General features: G+C 42.6%; 2 protein-coding genes across 4 annotated transcripts; one reads left to right on the top strand and one right to left on the bottom strand.

Annotated features, from left to right (window-relative positions):
- Positions 1 to 2,847: 2,847 nt before the first annotated feature.
- Positions 2,848 to 14,697, bottom strand: LOC128757701 (regulator of G-protein signaling 9-like). Of its 3 annotated transcripts, none has more exons than XM_053863189.1 (19): positions 14,525 to 14,697; positions 12,032 to 12,128; positions 11,519 to 11,569; positions 11,330 to 11,436; positions 10,900 to 10,951; positions 10,774 to 10,832; positions 10,641 to 10,717; positions 10,329 to 10,410; positions 9,631 to 9,699; positions 8,796 to 8,825; positions 8,651 to 8,712; positions 8,396 to 8,509; positions 8,211 to 8,326; positions 8,049 to 8,136; positions 7,841 to 7,979; positions 7,693 to 7,775; positions 7,213 to 7,336; positions 4,194 to 4,597; positions 2,848 to 4,127 (listed from the first exon to the last, which is right to left on the bottom strand). In XM_053863189.1, the coding sequence occupies exons 1-19, from the start codon at positions 14,591 to 14,593 to the stop codon at positions 3,965 to 3,967; spliced, it is 1,986 nt and encodes a 661-aa protein (XP_053719164.1). In that variant the 5' UTR covers positions 14,594 to 14,697; the 3' UTR covers positions 2,848 to 3,964. The 3 variants fall into 3 exon arrangements, with proteins under 3 accessions (XP_053719164.1, XP_053719173.1, XP_053719181.1); XM_053863198.1 differs by having other exon boundaries at positions 9,637 to 9,699; positions 14,525 to 14,696; XM_053863206.1 differs by lacking the exons at positions 2,848 to 4,127; positions 4,194 to 4,597 and having other exon boundaries at positions 5,054 to 7,336; positions 9,637 to 9,699; positions 14,525 to 14,688.
- Positions 14,698 to 15,159: 462 nt separating this feature from the next.
- On the top strand, positions 15,160 to 22,804 carry LOC128757721 (guanine nucleotide-binding protein subunit alpha-13-like). The gene is made up of 5 exons (XM_053863219.1): positions 15,160 to 15,855; positions 17,079 to 17,305; positions 19,491 to 19,541; positions 21,116 to 21,316; positions 21,449 to 22,804. Exons 1-5 carry the CDS (start codon positions 15,573 to 15,575, stop codon positions 21,818 to 21,820), a joined length of 1,134 nt encoding a protein of 377 aa, XP_053719194.1. The 5' UTR covers positions 15,160 to 15,572; the 3' UTR covers positions 21,821 to 22,804.
- The last annotated feature ends 435 nt before the right edge of the window (positions 22,805 to 23,239 follow it).

The following is a 23,239-nucleotide window of genomic DNA, read 5'->3' as shown; positions in this document are numbered from 1 at the left end:
GTTTTCCCCGCCCAAAAGCATGTCGTTTTCAACAGCAATAGCTAACAATAGGGCGACTGGGAACAAGTCCCCAGCCTGTCGCACTGCACATGTAGACTAACTACAGACAAACTGAGACTTCACGCACTCTCGCTCACCTACGGACAGTTTAGAGCAGTGGTTCTTAACCTGGGTTCGATCGAACCCTAGGGGTTTCGGTGAGTCGGTCTCAGGGGTTCGGTGGAGCCTCCGCCGCAGAGGTCCACCCCTCAGTCTAGTCTGCAGTTAGTGGGCACAGTCATTGAAAGCGTCCTGCTCTGAGATTTCCTACCGGTCTGCTTTGAGGTTGCTGGTTTATGCAGCAGAGTGAGACCTCCCTATCAGACCACATATCTGAACTGGTCTCTCAAAGGCAACAGCGGAAGTCACACTGAGGTAAGTTGTTTTGAGTTCATGCACTGTGTTGGTTTTGTTATTTGAACAAGGTGATATTAATGCACAATTCATTTCGTGCACCAGTAAAAAAAAATCATATTTTATTTTTTACTAAAGAAGGGTTCGGTGAATGAGCATATGAAACTGGTGGGGTTCGGTGCCTCCAACAAGAACCCATTCAGAAAACCCATTCAAGGAAAGCTCCACACAGGACCCATGTTCACTTCAACCCACAAGTTGCTGCTGGAACTGAACCTTCGACCTTCTTGCTGTGAGGCTGCAGCACTGACCACTACTTCACTCTGTGGCAAGTATTTCAATAAATGTATGTTTAGATATACCAACAACGTATGTCATGCCTTATAAGTGGCCATGTAAAGTTTCAATCCTGCAGTAGTCACAAGTTCTGCTGCTAATACAACAATGACATCAGCCTTTTCAAATTAAATAATGAAAGAGGAGGCAGCTGTCAGATGTGAACAGATGTGCCATTGGCCCAAATTTGTGGTATTTTTAGTGTCTGATCAGAGAGATTAGACATCTGACTAGAGGTCCTGAGAAGAACTCAGTTTGAGCTTCTTGGCAACTTTGCTGTGTCTGTCTGTATCATTGCTACTCCTCATCTTCTTCCTCCTCCTACACAGTTTAAACTAAAATAGCAGCAGAAAGAGTCAGATCCCAAAATAACGTCTCTTTGTTCGAGGTGACATTTTAAAGCTCAGAAGCTAATAATATCAATCCTCCTGAGACAAAGATTGTAGGCGTGTGTGTGTGTTACAATCAGACCCTCGCGGAACCTTGGAGGATTGACAGAAGCAGATAATTACTGTTGGCCTTCGACCTGTAACCGTAAAAAATGAAAAGCAGGTTAGACCTTGAAACGTTATTCAGGCGCCTGCTTCATCTCTTCTCCACCCGAGCTTCACCTTTGACCCCAAGCGTCTTGTCATCTGTGTTCACACCAATCCGTTGGCACCTTCAGGTCACAAGCGACAACATAGACACAAACGTTGCACAAGTTATGCAAACTGTTTGCACTCATTTGAATTGCTCACTTCCACTTACGTGACAACACGTAGCCTGATGAACCATTACAACCACCACCTCATACAGTAACGCAGTATCACCCTCAGCTGCATCTGTGGAACTTTTTCATCTCACTGCTCTTTAACAAGTGGGTGCGTGCATGTATGTAACTGAAATTGTTTTTAAAAATTGTTATTTTACATCTGAATATTATTATTCTTTGAAATAAAAAATGGAACCACAGCAGTGACAGTCAACCAGCCGTGTGAATGAATGTGTTTCTCTCTCATTAGCCAGACTCAAGTGTATTGTAATTTATTCACTCAAAGCCGAAGCTCATCGTCTCCTCCCCCTCATCACATCCACCTGGACTGGACCTGCTGTGGACGTCCCACTGCTACCCCTGCTCATCAAAGCGACAGATTTCCCTCATCTTCTGTGGATTCAAAATCTCCTGCTGGAAATCTTCCCGTCCTCTTCTTGTTGCTGCTCGAGGTGGTGACACCTGTGATGGTGTCAATGACACCAGTGACAGTAAGAATCAAAGGCATAGATAGTATACACACAAACACAAGGAAACACCAAGGTGTAATTCAATGTAAATATGTTTCAGTTCTGTCATTTCTATTCACAGATATGTCCAAAGCATATATATTTGACAAATGCCTATTTGCCAACAATGATAATAGTAATGATAATAATACAAGAGATGCAAATTTGAATTTTTGTCTATGTTTCTTTTTAAAGATAGCTGTCGTTTTTTACCATCCGAAATCAAACTTTTTTTTTTTTTTGCCTAGTTATTACCCAGCTGCGATTTTTACACTGTATACTATTTGTTTTTGCCTTCTTACAAACATGGTGCTGACGTCTACTAAAAGTCATGTTCCGGCACAATTTACTGCAAATTCTTGGGGGGTAGTATAGATACTTTTTCTAAAGTAGCTAAAAGTCAAGAGGGAAGACGGCGTTGCGACGAATGTTCAGTCGAAATAAAACGAATTCCTGTCCTGAGTTTACTTTCCAAACGCTGTCGATGTGTCGCCACCACGTGGCGAAACAGAGCATCACAGTAGACTGACATGGTAGTTATGTCTTGGTTTTCATCATAATATTTTGATCGACAGACATTGAGTATCATGAATATTTTTTTTCACAGTCTTGTGCTGTGAAATCTCAGTCTGTAACCCCTAAACCTTCAAACGATCTCTTATTTTTCTTGAGATAATGGTTCGGCAAATAATTCACACCTTACCATTCGATTCATCTGCAACTCTTCCAAACTCTAAGTGTATCAGTTGAATTTATTTTTACTTCTACATCACTTATTGTGTATTTTAGCGTTTTTTATATGCTTCACCGTCGGTGCTAACATTTTTTGGGACTGGAAGAGACATTTTCCTTAGAGAGCAGTTTATTGAGGCACTTGACACCAGATATTGAACCAAACCACAACATTTCTAGGTAGATAGTTACTTTGTGTTGTCGAGTTGTTACATTCACACCTTTATCAGGTTGGTCACACAACAGCAACACAAAGTCACAAAGCTGACTGTACAACAGTCCCACACCAGTTGAAGAGGCATCTCATGATGTTAATATTAATATCCGATAGATCATCTATAAATAACCAATATACAAATACAGGTTTTTGATCAGAGGTGTGTACAGACTGGATTCAGCACTAGGACATGAAGATCATCTGTCATTTTGTTTTAATATAATTATAAAGTACCTATCAGTAAACGTTTACTCACAAGATACTCTTTAAATGAAATTTAAAAAAAAAAAAAAAAAAAGATGGCAGAAGAGGATATGTTCAAAATGATGGTAGGCTTGCTCATTTGTGTTTCTTACCTAAATATTTGCCATCAAATCTAAACAGTTAACTTGTTTTTAAAGTATACTTTACATAAACATTCAGTCAACAATTACTTTGGAAGAGTAAAGGAACGATGTGGATACTGCTCACGTAAACAGTGACATTCTGGGAGGAGAAACAACTTAACAAACAGGAAAATAAACGTAGGGATTGACTCGACAGTCTGATCACACGCCTGCCAAGTACAAAGGCGTAAAAACGGTCACATGACTAAGGCTGCGTTTTGGCTACTGTCGATGAAAGCTACGCCATTTCTCGCCTCCTGGTGGCGCATCAGTGCACAGCCCACTGCCAACACTGCGTGCCTTTTTTACTAATACAGCTGTTAAGTTAGCGCCCTCTGCTGATCACTTTTGGACTGTTTACTGTACAGTTCAGTAGATAAACAACTTGTTGTGTTTTGTTGTCGCTCGCATGGACATTTTATCACATCTTAACTACCATTCGGCTTTGCATCACTGCCTTGGTTGTTGTATGTTTTCGGCAGAATGTATAATAATTTGCTGTGTCTACAACAAAAGGGAATTTCCTGCTGCATATCCTGTGGTAACTCCGACAGCTCAGTTGACACACACCATTGCTTCTGTCCGTACAGCTTGGGGTGTGCGTAATAGCCTATGTCTCTTGGGCGCTCACAAGCCTTTAGCTCGCGCCATTCTGTGGCGTAAGACTCTCCCAAGGGCAGATGATCTCTTTGGTTCCGTCTCCACCCTGAGATGCCGCTCGGGTCTCCTCATCCTCATCCTCGGACTCTATGGGGTAGATCCGACACTCGGGTGGAATGTCCACCTTGATGTGGAAAAAACTGAGCGCAGAGAGTGTGAGCACTTAACAATCAATAAAACCCGAGCGTTGCATTGATGGCACTTACTTGCCGACCCGTCTGGGAGGGGCTTGGCTGGGTTGATCCGGGCTGATGGGCTGGATGCGAGCACTCGCCCCACCTGCAGATTTGGGCGACAAGCTACCGAAGACGTTGGCAGGTGCACAGCCTCGTTTCAGAATTCGTCTGAGGGATAGAGCCATTCTGGACTTCACCACGTTTCCGCTGGTGTGGGTACGGGAGTCGAGGTTTCCCTCCGGGTCGGTCTCAGGGGGGCAACAGCGCCGCTCGGCTGCGGACGAAGACGAAGTGTCCAGCGCTACACTGATCGGGGACGGACAGACCGTCGTGTTAGCATGGGGCGGAAAAGAGAACGAAGCATTGGCTGTCGGGGAGTCGGTGAATCCAGAATAGACAGCAAGGTGAGGTAGTGGGGTGGTGAAGCGGCAGAGCTGTGAGGTCAAAGGTCAAAAGAGGAGGGCATGTTAGATCTTCAACATCACGGTGTGGCAATTCAATCAAAGTCTGACAATGACATCTCATACAGTCATACTACTGAGATCTGAGGCCGCAATACTGAGTACAAGCACTACGCGCGGGACCCTGATGCGTGGCACTGTATAAACGTTGAACTAGCCAGTGTATGCAGAAAAGCTTTGTGGATTTTGGGTTGAATGACATTGTCTTGAGGGTGTTAAAATACGTGACCACAGAGAAAGTCGCACATGTACAAGTCTCATGCAAGTCTGGAGTCTTAACCCTCAAGTCTCAAGCAAGTCGAGTCATTTTTTTGTGAGGGTCAAGTTAAGTTGAGTCAAGTCATAGCAAGTCTCAGTGTCTTAAAGTGGTGAACTTCAATTTTCAAAATTATGTCAATACACAAATGCATACATATGAATGAACAATAACATCCCTCAGGGAGGTCAGATAGAGAAAAATGTCAATTTAATATTATGTAGGCCTAGTACTCAGAAATTGTGTGTGTGTGAGCGTGTGTAGAAGTGAGAATACTGTGTGGGTTCGTGCATCAGACTGTGTGAGACTGATGCGTGCGTCACATGATCATACATTCAGGCAGGCAGGTTGGCTCACATCCATACCTTCAAAAACATAACAATGCAGAATATGTTTTTAATAATTCTGTCAATAACGAAGAGAGCAATAACTTGTCAAGTCATTGGAAACAAGTCCAAGTCAAGTCTTAAGTAGCAAGTCAAGTCTCAGATGGAATAAAACCCATGACTTGTATAAGGGACATATTCTCCTCACGTAAGGTAAGCAAAGAGTGTGTGAGTGTATAAGGATACATATCCTAGTGAGAAGATTAATTTTGGGAAACTCACCTCCTTGTGGGGCCCTTATGTCTTTGTGGGGACCTTTTGCCGGCCCCCACAAGATTAAGCTTCAATTTGAGGATGAAGAATTCAAAATAGCTAATGTTACCCATTTGATTTGGATGGGTAGGTTCTGCTTTAAAAGCTGGGGAAAGCATGAAAGTCAATGAAATATCCCCACTAAGATAGTGCGTGTGTGTGGGTGTGTATATGTGTGTGGGTGTGTATACATGCGGGTGAAAGGCAAGCTGACCTAAAGCATTGGCCCTTTGATCGCACTATTATGGAAGGAGAGGGGGTCAGAAGAGGAATAACTTCAGAGCAGGATATACATTGTTTACATCCTAGGTTTGTGACATGGTTAATGGTGGTGTTTTGGTAAATGTATATGGTCTCAAACTGTCTGACAGTGTTGCTGCACTTTTGGTTTATTCTAACACTCAGGACTAGCTTGTTGCAAAAAAAAACAACTGGAGGATGTGAAAACCTGGAACTGTACATACACAAAAATCATGCACTCAGTGGTGTTCATTGCTCAGAGCATTTTACATAATGCAATGGAAAGGATATAATGAAGAGCAACTACTGTTGTAAGAGCTGTTCTGCATCCACTGCCTTGTTGTCCAGTTGTTTTCATCATTAAAGGCTTATTTGACTTGACTCGAACCCTAACTGTGGCAAGTTTCAGGTGGCTGTAATAATGTTGCATCTTTCATTCTTCTATATCTTGTATTTTTGACTAAGTCGTAATTCATCTCAGCTGGTATGAAACTGAGCCAATCACGGCTATGGCAAGAACAGCTGTTAAAGCAGCTCGCAAGCAGAGCAGGTAGCTGGATGCTGATCCACCAGCTGTCAAAAACCTAGCTAGATGGTCAAGCTCATGATCGGCCCCCAGCTGAAGCCGTAGTTTCCAGCAGGGCACTGAACTTGCGTGACAAGTTCAACTGATTCTATCATAAGGGAGTTGATAGGTGATATGAATAAACTAAATGCATTAGTATAGGTTATTACAATTACTCCTCCATAGTGAAACAATAATCCGAATTCAGAGACAAAGCAGGTTGGTATAGAAGAGCTGAAATTCACAGATGAAAAATTCAAATCAGATAAACATAAGATAAGGAAGGTGAACAAAAACAAGCAAAAAAAAGAATCGGGACAAACAGATAACGTGAGTTTTTTTGTTGATGTTTTATTAACTCAGTGACAGACGACAGAGAAATAAACTCAAATGCAAGATGAGAATCAAAAGCAGTCGTGAAAACAAATGGACAGATGAGATACTTCTGAAGATTCGAAAGCAGGAGTCATGCTGTCAGTGGAGCAAGGCGAAGCTTAAGAGTTGGATCCCAGGGTGTCTGAAGGGATCCATATACAGCGGTGGGAAAAAAAAGTTTGTGCTAAGTATTAATGCTGTGTGCTAAGTATTAATTTGACTATGAGATGCTTTACTTATTCTTATTTATCTCAACATTATAGCACCCTGTTTGCTGTTTAAATGCGTTATGTTTCTCTAATCTGAATCCAATGAGATGCTTCCTTGTGTCAGCATGCTACTCTTTCACTCTCAGCAGATAATTTCAAATAAAAATGGTTCAGTTTGACATAAAACTAACTGGACACACCTGATTAAATTAACATAATTAGACTATGAAAACTCAAGTTCATTTTTTAGGAGGTTGAGGGGGAGGAGGGGCCTCTTTGCTCTGTCGGCTGAGTTTACTCATAACCTGCGTGATGTCGACAGGTGCGCTGGCCGCTTGCTTGGCGCGTTGCTCCTGCTCCCGCTGATGGAGGATGATGGGACTTAGACTGGGCCGCCGGTTCTTAGCATTGTGCTCCAACTGGGCTTCACTGGTGGAATGAAGATTTTTTTTTTAAGTGAGCTGTATTATGGAGTATCATAAGCAGAGTTTGAGAGACACATGTTAGGATCCCTTCACTTGCAGCCAGATGGAAGAGGCATGTTTGAGGATCAAGTTTACAATTACAGTATGCATTGATGCATTCAGATCCATGTTGAAGAAGTATTGCTTCCTTATTGGTTTACACAGAGTTGTACTGCAGAACCAGGTTTATATTCTTTAAAGTAATTGAACTTGACACACTATAACACTATCCAGATACTAATTCAAGCCACAGACTGAAGATCAAGTTACACACTAAAAAGGACAAGCAAGGACCTCGGACTGTTAAATGTGAATACATACGTGAACTTGTGCTCTTCAGGAAAGATAGACTTCTTCAGCGTGTCCTTGAAGACTGGAGACTTCATGTATCGACCGTACGAGTCCTAAGAAAACACGACCCATATCAGCTCACTGCAGCAAGGAGCCTCTAGCTGATGATGTCACAGACCTTCTTCATCAGCATGTAGATGTGCGTCTGTGCTGCGTCCAGTACATATCTATGGGGATGTTTCAGTCCTTTCACTGTCACTTCCATCGTCTTCCCATCGATGTTGATCCAGCGGGGGGCGCCGCGGGCCAGGAAAGTCCTGTGACCACAACAACGATGAACAGAGTACGTGGATATTCAAAACCAACAAATGAAGTATGGAGATCACTTGTAGATCTGTTCGGCTTTCTCCCTCATCGTCGCTGCTGCGCCCCACTTCAGATCCTCACAACATTCCCAGAATGCCAAGTTTTCACCTGGTAGAGTTGAAAACTGATTACGTGTAGTCAGCTTTCGTGTGACATTTCTGATAAATGAAGCTCCATCTTACCGCTGAATTCCTTCTTAAGGAAAAGTCTAAAGTCGTCCCGTCCACGGGGGTCTGAAAGCAGTTCTCCGAAACTGAACGTCCAGCGTTCAACTCGCATTTTAGTAGGAATTTCCACACTGGACGAGACACAGGAACATCAGCGCATCAGCTGTTGAGCATGAGAATGTGGAGTCAACGTGACTAACTTGGGCATGTTCAGAGTCCAGTATGTGACATCATCTGTCAGCCAGGGGTTACTGGGAAGACACTTGGAGAGAAAAGGGTCATGGCTACTGTAGGTGGCGCAATATTTCACCATCCTGCATAGACAAACAGAAGGCACTGCACCCACGTACTTCAGGAACAGATTTTTTTTTTCACACACAGTAGGCATTCACAGCGTGAGTCTTCATCATTTGTTAAAGGAATTCGTGCCAGATATTCTCAAGAGAAAAACTTACGCTCCAACAGACACAGAGGACTTGACTCTGGGTCTCATGATGGACTGCTGCGTGAAGATCATCTACAAACACGCAGGTGTTTCATTACAACAACTTCAGAAATCAAGCAAAACAATAAAACAAGAGACGCAAATCTCAAACTTACGAGTCGTCGGTAGAAGTCTGGTGTTTTGGCCTGCAGAGAAAAGACCACTGAACACCTTCAACTTCAAAGTGAAGATGATCTAGAACATACATTGTTTTCTATTGGTGTGAAATGTTTGGGATGGATTCAAGGTGAGCTTGTTTAAAGGATTTATAACATTAATAAACATGAAGACTGAGAAGGTTTCATTTCAAATGACTTTTGTGGCATGCAGGTCTTCAGCTTGGATATTTCTGTTTCATGTTTGACTATGAATGGATTTCTTCCTTTAATGATGACAAAATGATTTGGTAAATTTAGTTCTTTACATAAGAAACTTAATTTATTTAATTAATTTTATCATCTTATTAATTTGCTTGATTATCCAACATGTTTTCATAGATAACCTCTTCACACACTTGGTTATAGTCTTTACTTAATTTATTTACTTAATTAATTACATAATTCAGCATGGATTACCAACAGACATTGTATCATGAGTTGATCTACAGTGGGACTAACAAAGGACATCTCTTCTAATTTAAACAAAGCTTGACTGAGATGATCAAGTCCCTTTATCAAGGTCAACTTATCAGTCTAGAATGCACCAGATGCATACAAATGCAAAATAAAAGACCTCTTTTTGGTACTTAATTTAAAACGTGTATCATTCATTTAATATCAAAATGTCGTGTTTACAGAGCTCAGTTCAACCATTACGTTACTGGCTCACTACTGACACCCAGTGTTTGTATTCAGGTGTTGCACATGATAGTAACCAGGCAGGGAGGCAGAAAAAAAAAACTTTGGGAGGAAAAATGAATGTTTGCGGCAGGAAATGAAAAATTGCTCTTACTTGTACCTCATCTATGGCTGGATCTACTCTGCGATCCAGTCCATAATCCATTGCACTCACCGTCCCTGGCTGCAGGTAGGTTTGATCAAGACACGACACACAAACAGAATAAAAGGTGAAACAGAAAGGACAAAGGAAGAAACAATGAATGACAAAAACATCAAGGCAGGATGAAATTTCACAATACAAAAGTAAACATTGTGATTCCCAAGAACAATAACAGCAGGTGGAACCAATAAAGGAAGACACATCACTGTACAACTCCAGTGTGCAATAGAGCCGACGCAACAAGACACAAGCATTCATTCCACACTGCATGTTTTGGAGCTTGTAAACAGGGGAAATTCAAGGTTATTGAGAGTGTTTCTGAACTCCATCTGACTCCTGACATTCTTAGATCCTCAATCTCCCTTCCACTTCCTCATTCTTTGAATCTGGGAAGCCTCACTTTGTTCCATTTGTTTAGTTCTGAGATGCTAAGTTCTGCCTTATTTTTGGAGGTTGGGTCTTCTCCATAATTAAATCTATGCCTGTCCAGCTATAGATCTGTAAACACTTAAAGATTAATGAGAGTTGACCTTTTCACTGAGACTGGTCATGGTGAAGAAGCATCAGGTGTCGAGATAATGAGAAACCCTGCAGTTTGGTAGCAGGGGACAATTATTTTTGGTCCTTTGCGTGCTGCATGTGTGTCTCACCGGAGGTCTGTGAACCACCCAGTAGGCTCTCTCTTGACAGTCAAACACAACCCGGTCTGGTTTCTTTCGCTCTTTAGCTGCTCTGAAACAGTTCACACAAAAAGTCGCACGTACATCAATGCAGCCACGTACACACGTGTGTGGCTTCACTGAAAGTAGATTGAATATAAATTTTCATATTTGTTCAACGGCGACCTGAACCTTTCATTTTCAACCTTTGAAACAGTGGCCATTCCAGTGCACCACACGGTGATGTAATCGATTGTAATGCAGCCTGAGTGGAATCCTGCATATTTCATAAGGCAGCTGTACCTGTACTGCTCTTTGGCTTGCATGATGATGAAATCCCACTTGTGGTTCATCCACTTGTGGAGCCTATTGTACTGCTCCTGCAGAAACAGCAGTTACTAAACCCCGAATTAAAAACGCTCCTGTCTCTTCCCACCTGCTCGTGGAGCTCCAGGATGCCTTTCTTCCGAATATTTCGCTTGGCAAGATAGATGGCTGTTGTGATAGAAGTGGATCGTGATTAGCACACTGCTCACAAAGCGGTAATGTGGGGAACACTCACCGTAGTCGGTGTCCTCCACTGGCCACTGCTGCGTCGGCCAGAAGTACGGCGTCTGAGCAACAGACCAAACACAAAACTGAATGCTTTTAAATACACTTTTACTATTGACAATAGTCAACTCAATTAAAGCTATTGTTGAAGAAACTCAAACAACATAGACCTACTATAATATTTTAAAACCCCCATTATTGTTGCACTGAAAAACTAAATAAAATTAAGTTCTCATATATGAAGATGAACTCATTTTTGTTGAAGAAGATACTGATGACTTTAGATTTCAAATTAGCAATAGGCTGGAAGATGCAGCATTTGGAACTAAGTCAGGGCTGGAGGTCTGAAAGATGAGAAAGAGTATAGTTTCTAAAAATACTTCAGAGTTTCCTCCAGTGAGAGTTTGTTGGAGGATCCGAGTTGTGCTGGTGCGGTTTACCTGGAAGCGATACAGCGACGCATCAGACTTTAGTACCAGACGTTTGTGTCCCTGAAGAGGATAGATGTAGCCCAGCGCCACCAGCATGGAGCCAAAATTTCTCGCCTCTTCAAATCACACACACAGACACACTTGAACTCCATACAGGAAGATGGAACACTGAGGTGTTGACTGACAGTTGTTTCTCACCTTCTGTGCTTATTTGAAATCTTTCTGCCAACCAAGTGACGATGTCTTCACCTGGAAACACACACAAGGAGAAGTGTCTGTGTGTGTGTCTGCACCTTCCTCTATTCACTGCATTCCTTCCTTGACTCTTCCTTCATGTTTTATTTCTCTTATTTTATTTCACACCAGCATTTCATCGTTCCATCCTTACATCATCTAATACTTCCCTATTATGCTTTCCTCCAACATCACTTGCTTCCCTGCTTCCTCATTCCTGATCTTTCTTCTTTCCTTTATTTCATTATTTTAGTTCAATTCTCCCATTCCAGTCTCTCACTCTGTCATTGGTCTATTTAACTGGTGTGACGTATCATTCTGGGTTTCCTCTCTTCAGCAGCTCTTCACCTCCTACTTCTTCCTTCTCTCTGACTGCGGCTGTCGTCATGGAGACAGACTCTGTAGCTCCAGTGTGAGCGCTGGAATTATCCGGAGAAATGACCGTGTGTGTGTGAGTGTGTGTGTCGGTGCACATACCTGTAAGTGCATGTGGTATGGTGGTGATGACCAGTCTCTGTGGCTGCGACTTGACTCCGGATTTTGGATCCTGCATCTCCAGCAGAACTTTTTCTGCCTATAGATTCACAGAGACCACAGGTAACAGGTTACTATGGCAACAGTGGCTGGGGAGCAGAGGTCACCATCCCAGCTGGTAAATTGGGAAACAGATCCAGCGTCGTCTTGACCAATTCAACAGAAACAAATAAAAGTTAAATGAAGAAAAGAAACTAGAAATAGGAGGGAAGCAATGGAAGTGATGAAGAGCAGGAACCTTCACGAAAATGTAGGGTAATGAGAGGCAAGTATAAATGAGAAAGGAACGAAAAGAGAAAAATAGTTGAGCTAGAAAAGATGAAGAGGAAAAAATGAATTCAGAAATGACAGCACGTAAAAAAGACCACCTAAATGCAAAGCAATGAGAGAGGAAAGGATGGCATAGAAATACATTATTTTCTAAGCAAACTCCAGGAAAGAATGGAAAACGAAAGGGGACGTCAGAGCTGGAGGAAAAATCTAAGTTGACAGCTAGGTAGAACATAGAAAAGAAGAAATAAAAAGGAAGATATATTTTTAAAAAAAGAGGAAATAAAAAACAATAAACAGATGGAATTTGGAAAAGAAGGTCAAAGCAGCCACAACACTGATATGCGAAATAATAGATTTAAAAATAAAATAAAAAGGTAAACCAAAAAAATCATGAGGAGACAGAGCAGATTTAAGAAACACATTTGAGGTCATTTAAAAGGGAAGTGTTGATAGGACAAGAGTGAAATAAGAAAGAAAATGAAACATTGCAAAATGAGAGAGCAGTGAGGAAAGAAATGAGTGGGGTATAAGAGTAAAGAAGGTGTTTGGTAAAAATGCACATATAAGTGAAGGATAGCAGTAAAATATTAAATCAGAAATATACAAATTTGAAGACGCAGGAAATGAAACCCAGAAAATAGCACAAAAAAGGAAATGTATGAGGGGTTGTTATATGAGTGGCTGGAGTATAAATAAAAATAAAGAGGAATAAAGAGAAGATAAAACTGAAAGACACACTTTTATTACAAATAAAAAACAAAACGGAATAAAAGAAGGAAAGGGAGGAGAACTGGGAACGTTTGGTAAGGAAGCGAAAGAGGAATGGAGGTTTTAGTTACATGCCCTTGCTGAATTTGTTGTTCTTGTGTAGGAGGCTTGCGGTGAGTCATCCTTCTGCAAGACTTTGGTATGATGTCAGAAATAGTTTGTCAGGCGTCCATGTATAACCACAGGCTTCCAATCACCTGACTGACAGGACTGAATTAAAGGGCCCTATTATGTTCTTCAATGTTTTAGGAGGTATCTATAGTATTACCGTGATGAAAAGTCAACATATACTGATGAGTGAAAGTAAATCAGAGCAAACCAAATACTCTGCCGATTCCTTTAGCCTACAGAACTCACTATGTAATTGGAACTGGATTCTGGGACTCGCAATGGATTATGGGATCCATGATGCACCACCCAGCAAACTCAGCCTCTGACAAACCTCATGAAGCAACTTTATAACCATGGCTAACTAGTTCCTCAAAGGTTGAAGTGGTTTTACTCTGAGGGATCACTGGAAAAAGTTTATTTTTCAAGATGGCAGTAGGAGACAAACTTTTCAAAGCAGCTTTTTTTCCCTGGAGCTGCTGCTGTCTCTGAAGCAAACATTGTGAAGGTTTTAAATGAGGACAAACATGATGACCTGAGGGAGGAAGAGAGGACCTCTACACAAACTGCGACAGCGCTCTTCACTGGACTTTGATACCTGTCAGACAGGAATATTTTCAGATGCTCTGTCGCCGTGTAAACCAACTCAGCATCCAACGCAAAAAAACAGCACCTTAGAGAGATCACATAGGAACCATAGCCAGGGCTCTGAAGGATGAACTTTGAAAGGACCAGCATCTCTATAGAAAGCCGTTTCAACGTTTATCAGACATACTCTCTGCAGGACATAGGCAGGACCTACTCATGAATAAGAAACTTTGTCGGAACCATCAGCCTCAAAACACGCAGACAGCTTGAATTAAATACCATGTCTGGGTAACAAATGTCAACGTAACTCATCTGTGGATATGAAAGCAAAAACACAGGACTAAATTTCACTTTGGACCAATAGAGTTGTGTCTAACAGAGAACGATTAAAGCCCCGTCGGCAGGTGAGTGTCAATGGAAGCTTTGCCACTGATCCAGGCTTATGCTATTAAAACTGCATGACCTTATCAGTGTGGAACAGGTTGCAGGACTTGACTAACAAAGATAAATGCATCAAGCCTTGTGTTTCCCCAAATGACAATTGGCATTCACCATCATCGACCAGAAATGAAGAGTGAACCTGTGTGGAGAATGAGTCAAGCCAAATTAGGTTGCAAGGGGTCTATAGCAAACACCATCACAGATGCGTTCAGGGGACTCCATTGTGCGAAGCGGTCAGTGGAGCCGATGACCACCTACCTTTTTGAGACAATCCATCCGCGGTCGATAGCGCTGGCCGTGGTCACGGAGAGTGTTTCGAATGGTCATGGTGTTTCACTCTCACACGATGCGACTGAGAGCCCGGTGTTATGTGGATGTCGGGATGATCGATAACGATGCCGCCTTCACCGACTCCGTATCAGCTCGGAATCGCCGCGGTTAGTTGGGGTGATAAAACTTGTATGAACATGTAACAACGGAAAACGTTTTAAAATCGAGCATCGTTAAATATGCAAATAATTAAAATTGGTTAATTGTAAATCGAGTGCAACCACAAACTTGTTTTACGCAGTAAAGGGATCCTATCCTAAAATTGAATACACCACAAAACACCAAACGGTCAATTTATTTCAGAATCATTGTTTTCTTAAACAGAGAACTCTGTGAACGTGTGACTGTAATTCATTTGTGTATCTCCAAATACGTGTATCACATGTATGGTTATTATATATTTAATGCTTAACAAATCGATCTATGCGCTAATAAATAGGTAACAACCAGTTCTGATTCTATAAACAAGTGACAAAGGGGCATAAAAACGACTGCCACTGAACGCACCACGGAAGATGCACCCAATCAGAACACGCCACTGAATATCAAGGGGTGTAATGACCGTATTTAGCCATAGAAGGGCGATATTGGCACGTGTATCGTCAGATTGACTTTCGATTTGGATTTTTATTTAATACAAAAATATGTGTAAATACATGACTTCCTAAGGCTTTGAAGTGGTATTGGCTGTTTTTGACGTAGTAGCTGTGGTTGTGAAGGACATCTCAGTGGGATATAAGGCAGCAGAAGTGGAATAAAAGGACAAATTCAAGCTGTAAAGTCATAAAAGTACGTGTAATGGGTGCGTGTTGACAGACGCCATTTTATGATAAAGTTTGGCGGTGGCTGGTGCTAGGAGTAGTCGCAGGAGCGCTGGTGAACTCTCTACTTCCTGAGTTTAGGGAAGGGGCTTGGTCCCGTGCCTGCGCCCCGCGACCGCGCGCACCAAATTAGCATCGATGAAGTTTGTGCGAACATGGCGGATTTCCTGCCGACCAGGTCCGTGTTAAAAGTTTGCCTGCCCGTCTGCCTGCTGAGCAGCGGCGAGGTGGAGCAGGTCCGGAGGTCCAAGGAGATCGATAGATGTCTGTCGCGGGAGAAAACCTACGTGAAGCGGCTGGTGAAGATCCTGCTGCTGGGCGCTGGCGAGAGCGGCAAGTCGACTTTCCTCAAACAAATGCGGATCATCCACGGCCAGGACTTCGACCAGCAAGCGCGCGAGGACTTCCGATCCACCATTTACAGCAACGTCATCAAAGGTAAGAGTTGGAACTTTCTGGGTTCTGGTTGTGGGGAGGCCCGGAGAGATGGATGGGAAAGTTTCCACATCTGTTTGGGAGGACACACACACACACACACACACACGCGCGCACACACGCATAAACAGACTGACACACCCAACCGAGACCCTGGTTCTGGTCGAGCTCAGTTCATGACAGTGTTGTCGTGTGCGAAACTCAAAATGGTTGAGCTTTTCTTCGTCAACAGCACAACAGCACAACAGCAGCCCTCGTTTACAAATGGCTACGGGCGAGTTGTTGCTCAATGTCGGTCGGGATGGAGCCGATAATGGAGGCAGACGAGTGGTTCTGCAAGGTGTTCCTGTCCGTCCACCTCCCCGCCGATCATGTCAGCCGTAATTCACAGTCTGTTTCCTATCACTTTTCTACCATTCCACCGTGTCCTAACGCTTATTGTCCGTGGTCTCTCGTGGCGTCCTGTCACCCGCTGAACAAATCTGGAATTACAACTGCAGAAACAGGCGACATGTCAATAAGTTTTTTTTTGTTGTCATTTTATGCTGATGTACTTCATCTAAAGTAAATAAAGTACATAGCTGTGTATTGCTCATGTTAATGTTAGTATGAAACCATTCAGTGCTCCAGACATGCTTGTCTGTCGACCTCATAAATTAGAATTATGTCCCAGCTTCTCTTGATTCCCAGAACGATAATGTTTCTCAAACATTTTTACTTGGCCTGTGTCAGCCAAAGCTGTGTAAACATTGACAGTCTATCTACATAATCCTTTGTCTCTGTAATCCCGTAACATGCTCGTGACATTATTCACACATTCATTGTGCAGATACTTATAAATGTCATCACATCAGGAACAGCTCTAGTCGCGAAAGTAAAGTCTCAGATCTCTTCCATGATCTCAGCCAGATCATGGATTCACGCTGCTGCCCTTTCCGTACTCACATCTCCTTGGAGTATGACACTAGATGCTTAGTGAGCTGTCTCCCCAAGACTCCTGAGTGGAGCTGTTCCAACAGGTGGTACAGCTACCTGTCGTGCTGATCAATCTGGTCCATCATTTGGAGGTCCCCTCAGGCAGATGGGGGTGACCACGGACTAGACCCGGGATCATGTGGGTGAATTATAAGTGCAGTCTGTCTGAGCTAAGGGGATAGTGTTGTCTGAGTTTGAGTGAGCTGCTATGCCTGTTGTGAACTAACGTCTGCGTGCTGGTTGCTCCGCAGGTGTTCGAGTGCTGGTGGATGCTCGGGAGAAGCTACACATCCCTTGGGGTGACCCCAATAATCAGCCTCATGGGGACGAGCTGATGGCGTTTGACACACGCTCTGCCAAGATGGTGAGCGGGAAGCTTGACACGGCCGTCTTCCAGCAGTACTTGCCAGCCATCAAATCTCTATGGGCCGACTCGGGGATCCAGAACGCCTACGACCGGCGCCGGGAGTTCCAGCTGGTGGGTCTGGCTCACTTACTTGTTGAACGACTGAATCATTAGCACTTGCTAAATAATTTTTGACACCAACACGATAGTAACAGGTAGATGGCCATAATGATTTAAGTGTATGCAAGATGTTGCTCTGGTGTGACTGTGAGTGAGCGGTGCGTTTTTGTCTTTGTTGGTGAACATAAAGCTGTTTAACTGCAGATCAACATTCCAGTTCTGATTTAGGCCTGTTTTCCCCTCCTGTGTCTGAACAACAAGCGTAACACTGTTCCGACCCGATCAGGATTGTGAAACTTGTGCGGTCAGAATCAGAAAAGAGATTTAGCCATGTGTGACACCATGTTACCTCCACTTTGAGTGGACAAGACAAGTGGGAAGTTGTTCAGAATGAAACATGGTGCTACGTCAGCAATGTGGTCACACTGGAAGTTACGCTGAAGCTGATGTGACTCTATACAAGAGCGAGGACCTCTGCGTCATGCTATACGTTTCCTTGAGCATGTGGTTCCAACCAGCAGCTCACGCTAGTTTGGTGTTGAAAATGAAACTATTACAGCCCCGCAATGACATCATTCTCACCTGAGTGGGTAACAATGCTGTCTTCATTGTGAGTGTGAAGTTGATGTTTTTCATTTTGTGAACCTAAGCCTGCTAATTTCCTTCCCGCGTGAGCTCTAAAATGATTTGTTTAACAAATAGTGACCTTCAGACAAGCTTCTACCACGATCACTTTTGATCACCAAATGCCTCGTGTGTGGGTCCTCTCATGTACTGGGTGGACTAGCTTGTGAGACTCAAGTGAGGTCCTCTGCCTTGCTCAAGGGTTGAGCTGTAGTCTAAACCTGGAACACATTAGTTCCTAAATTTAAAAAGAGGCACCGTTCCTCTTTGATTTTGTAATAATGGGAGGCCATCAGTTAAGAAAGCATGCTGCATCAAAAATGTGGCACAGCCAAGATGCCAACATTCTGAAGATGTAGCGGTTTGCTTGTAATCCAGTTAACTGTTTTTCAAAGGGACCTAGTAGTTGAAGTGCGACAACAAACACTAAATGGTCTGTGAATTTGTAGTTATGTTTGTGTTAAGCTTGCAAAACACCATCATTTGTGTAATTTATTTTTTAAAATAATATTTTAGATTTTAATTGAGACTGTCAAAATACTTTTGTATATACTGTTTTAAGAGCTATGAGCCATTATAACTCTCTCCCATGTGCGTAAAAGAGTTTTAGTTTAGCAAGCATTTTTTAATAAAATCTGCATTGCAGAAGTGATTGATGTCATTGCCTTGACAAAAAACAGCTTCAAATGAAAATGTTATATTGCTGAGACAAATGTGGGTGCTAGCAGGTATGAATCAAGTCATCTGCTATTACAAATGGATCATAAACAGAGACTTAAACTCCCATTCTTTAGCCAGCAAGGATTTTCTACTCCTGAACGGCCCCTCCCATCTGTAACCTTAGCTCCGTGTGTGCGCACACATAAACACACACACTAAAACACAAGTTTTTCAAGTCAGTTCAGTTTTGCTGTGAAGATAGTTGTTGTGAGTAGTAAAATGTAAACGGGCATTTGATGCGGAGGCAAAGAATTAGAAGCTGCAGATTGAAAAGGGAAAGAACTCTTAGCACGGCTATTGGGTGTTTGTGTCTTAAATGCTGAAGGAAACACAACAATCGCACACAGAGGATAACATGGGACGCGCAGAATAAAGGAATGTGTCTAAGACTTGGAGTCTTCATGCTCAGGCTTGTGCAGATTGCACATGTTTGGCCTCCAAACTCACACGCTTGTGAACATCCAGGCCAAGTGTGCATGTGACCAATGCGAAAGCAAATAATTTGCATCCTGCTGAACTCTCGTGGGATTAAAATGATTTTTTTGTATTTGTGAAAGGCGTGAGCTTGTTGACTTGTGTGAGTGTGTGGGAGTGTTTTGTCTCTCTTTGACTTATTGCAGTCATTTGATGGCACCAAATGTCAACATTAAATAATGCAATTTACAATCTACAAAATGAAACAAATATCTTAATGCCTACAGAAATTGTTATCAGATGAGGATGCTTTGGATGAAATTATTTATTCTAATAGGTGTGTGGTGTTTTTTTTTTTGTTCTTTAAACTTGTGTGTGGTGGTTGAACTCTGGACTGAGAAAGAGTTGTAAAACTAACTGAACCCGTGTTTTGTTTCAGGGGGAGTCTGTGAAGTATTTCCTGGATAATCTGGATAAGCTCGGTGAACTGGTGAGTTTTTATTTTTCCTCATCGTGCAAATCTGTGGAGTGGACCTTTTTAATATGTATGTATATTGAGATATATAGAGTTAGGTCTGTTCCGCAGCTGTGTTACTCTGTAACCAACACCTCCAGCCTTAGTGGCTGTGCCCAAATGTGCCAATATTCTAGGGATTCATCAGAGCTCTCTGTGCAAATGAGTTCATGAACCTTGGTGAAACGTAGATGGACAACTGAGTGACTAAGGTAGTGTGGATGATGATCATGATAATAATAATAACCTGCAGAAAGTCTAGAGCCTTGGCCCTACACAGGCAGCTCGCCAGCCGGTTATTTCTGGCTCCAAAATGAAGATTATTTCAACCCTTATTGACTGATGGTTGTTGCTGTGCATTTTAAATTACCATAACTCCTCAGTGGTTTAAGTCAGAAATTCAAACAGGTGGTCACATGACTATCATTTCAGTTGGACCCCAGCACTTCTGCAGCAGGGCCACCCGAACCCCGGGCCGTTTTACCAGTGTAGCCCCACTTCATGGTTCAAGAGTTATGCAGCCTTCTTAATGCAATGACTCTTGAACGGTCTGTGCGAGGAAAATTCAAACTTGCTTCCCAATGAGTAGCGTGTGGACAGCAAAAATGAAATTTCTATATCATTGCAGTTTTTGCAATGAGTCCACAGGGAAGGAGGCAAGCACAGTGTTGCAGCACTGAAAGACAATTTTATTTTAGTAGCAAGGCTAGCGTGGGAGTGTTTGACATTTTTTCACTCAAGTCTCTGTCTAAAAAAAGGAATAATATCCTCGAGTGAAGTTATTGTCACAATGTAGAATAGTTCACACACACGTAATGTTTTTTTATGTTTTGTGGGGACATATCGACTTTCATGCTTTCTCCGGCCTCTCACCCTTAACCTAACCATCCAAAACAAATGGCTCACCTTTACCAGGACCTAAGCCAAACTTAAATCCAATAATAATGACCCAGTTATTTCACTCATATATAAGTTTTAATCCTCAAATTGAGGCTTAATCAAGACTGGGCAAAGGACCCCACAAGGAGGTGTGTTTCCAAGAAAAGTATAGAATAAGTATAGCTATACAAGTTAGCACACACACACTTTATTTCTTTATTGACAGCTTTATAGCCTGAACCGACATGTTCCAAGGTCACTGCTAAGAGATAAGTAGGCTGTTCAAGTCAATGTGCATTTGTTCACCGTGCAACCAGCACAACGTTGATGTGCTGAATAAGCCGGGAGGCTATAGCTGTGATGAAGATTTCTCATTCCAAACTAGATGTTGTGCATTCCTCTCTGTATTTTTGCTGCTGTTTTCAGTGCTTCAATGAATGGCCCTTTGACTAGTTGAAAGAATGCTTTTCAGATTTCTCTGCGTTTCTCTGAGTATCCCTGATCAAGAGGGATATAAGGAGTGACTTCAGGATCACACGTGGAAGAGCCTGTGGAATTATTGTTATTTCTCCTAACATGAATTGTTTAACATCAACATGTTGACATCAACAACCAACTTCATTTTGGCATATTGTGCTCAATAATCCGGAATCTTGTTTTCTCCGCTGCAGAACTACCTGCCGAGTCAGCAGGACATTCTTTTGGCTCGCAAACCCACGAAGGGTATCCATGAATATGACTTCGAGATCAAAAATGTTCCCTTCAAGATTGTAGATGTGGGCGGCCAGAGATCGGAGCGACGACGCTGGTTCGAGTGCTTTGACTCGGTCACCTCCATCCTGTTTTTGGTCTCCTCCTCTGAGTACGACCAGGTGAGTGGCCTGCTCGGACTCTACTGACATCATGGTTTGCTGAGTTCCCAGTGTTTTCTTGTGCATCAGGCGTGTGAATGCGATGGGTCACTAAGCAAAGGCTTCGCTCCTTCTCCTCTGTGCATGTTCCAGGTGCTGATGGAGGACAGACAGACCAACCGTCTGCGTGAGTCTCTCAACATCTTTGAGACCATCGTCAACAACCGTGTCTTCTGCAACGTCTCCATCATCCTCTTCCTAAACAAGACGGATTTGCTGGAGGAGAAAGTAAAGAGTGTCGCCCTCAAGGAATACTTCCCAGACTATACAGGGCCCGAGCACAGCCTGCCCGACGTCCAGGATTTCATGGTGGAATGTTTCCGAGCCAAGAGACGTGACGCCACCCAGAAACCCTTGTACCACCATTTCACCACTGCCATCAACACGGAGAACATCCGGCTGGTGTTCCGGGACGTCAAGGACACCATTCTCCATGACAATCTCAAACAGCTCATGCTGCAATGACCCAGTCCCTTTTTGATTGTACGTGACCAAAACTTGAGGGGTTGGACCTCCTGAAGAGGACTTGGGAGAGTCTTAGGAGATCCGGAAATCGTCATCAGTTGTTTTTATTTTAGTTTTTACTCTCCTCTTTTGAAGAGTTGTGTTGGTGTGTGGTTCGGGCAACGTGGTGATGAGTCAGCGGAGTGGTTTGGGGTGACTGTAGAGAAGGTTTGGATTTAGTCCTGAGACCTCAAGAGACGCCCTTCCAAGGTGTCGTTGCTGGAGATCATCCAAATTTCAGTGCCAGAATTAAACCTGTGATTTGATCCAGATGCACAAGAAATGTGGGACCAGTTTGGCCTGGTGACCATATCATCTGTCACTAATGTGTTTGCTTTAAGCAACACATTCTCATCACCACTTGATCGATTCTCTGCACTGAACCAGAGTCCTCATTCATTTATTGATTCCAATGCTCAGCGGTTCTAATTTGAACTCTGGCTCCGGCTTCGACACCTTGACCTTTGAGGATCACACAGTGAATAAACCTCCAAAATGGAGGCAAGAGCGTCCCAGGAGAAGCAGCAACAATTGTCAGAATTCGGTTTTGACGAGTGAATCTGCAGTCCAACTTTTCTCAGGGTTTTCAACAATGTTGTTGGTGAAATTACTGAATTATGTTTATCTTCCAGTGTCTGAGCTTCCTCCTGTGCAGAGTCCATGTTTTGACATCATTCAGAAAATAATCCTGTGATCCCTTGTTTCACTAGTCCTGTAAATACTGTAATCTGCTTTCATGTAAATATTCAGGTTTATCTCTGTGTATGTAAATGGTTGTAGAAAATTATATATTTTTCCATTTTTCTGATTTTTTTTTTTTTTTTTTAATCACTGACGTTTTTTTCCCCCCCTTTTTGTGTGCGTGTAATTGTTTTTGGCAAATCCTTGAATTTCATTCCTGTGTCCAATCTGAAGCCACTAACCGCATCAATAAAACACACTTTTCTAATAAAGTCAAACTTCAGTTTATTGTGTTTGGCTGCATTTAATTCCCTGGCGCCTCATTGCACACCTGATTACACTGATGTGATCAGGGGAGAAAAAACATATCGAAATGACTTTGCTGAATTTTAATATCTGGACCATTTTGCTGGGTCCTTGGTTATGACCGTTGACTTTACAGTGTACACGTTCTGAAACTGCGAAATGGCTGCACATCTGACAGAAGTGAGTATTACCAACTGTGCCGAAAAAGCAATGTTAATATTGTGATTTAAATGTTATTACAAGCAAACGTATTAAAAGGGAAAAAAAGATTAACTTTTCTTTTCACATGAACTGAAGTGAAGCGTGCCGAGGCAAAAACGGAAGTACACCACCCTTGAGCATTTTCATTTGGACTGCTGGTTCTAACGCCTCTCTTTTGACCAAAAGCCTCTT

Source organism: Synchiropus splendidus, chromosome 1 (assembly GCF_027744825.2).
Source record: "Synchiropus splendidus isolate RoL2022-P1 chromosome 1, RoL_Sspl_1.0, whole genome shotgun sequence".
Taxonomy (NCBI): domain Eukaryota; kingdom Metazoa; phylum Chordata; class Actinopteri; order Syngnathiformes; family Callionymidae; genus Synchiropus; species Synchiropus splendidus.
Note: the sequence above shows the minus strand (reverse complement) of the source record. Positions and strands in the feature narration are given on the sequence as shown.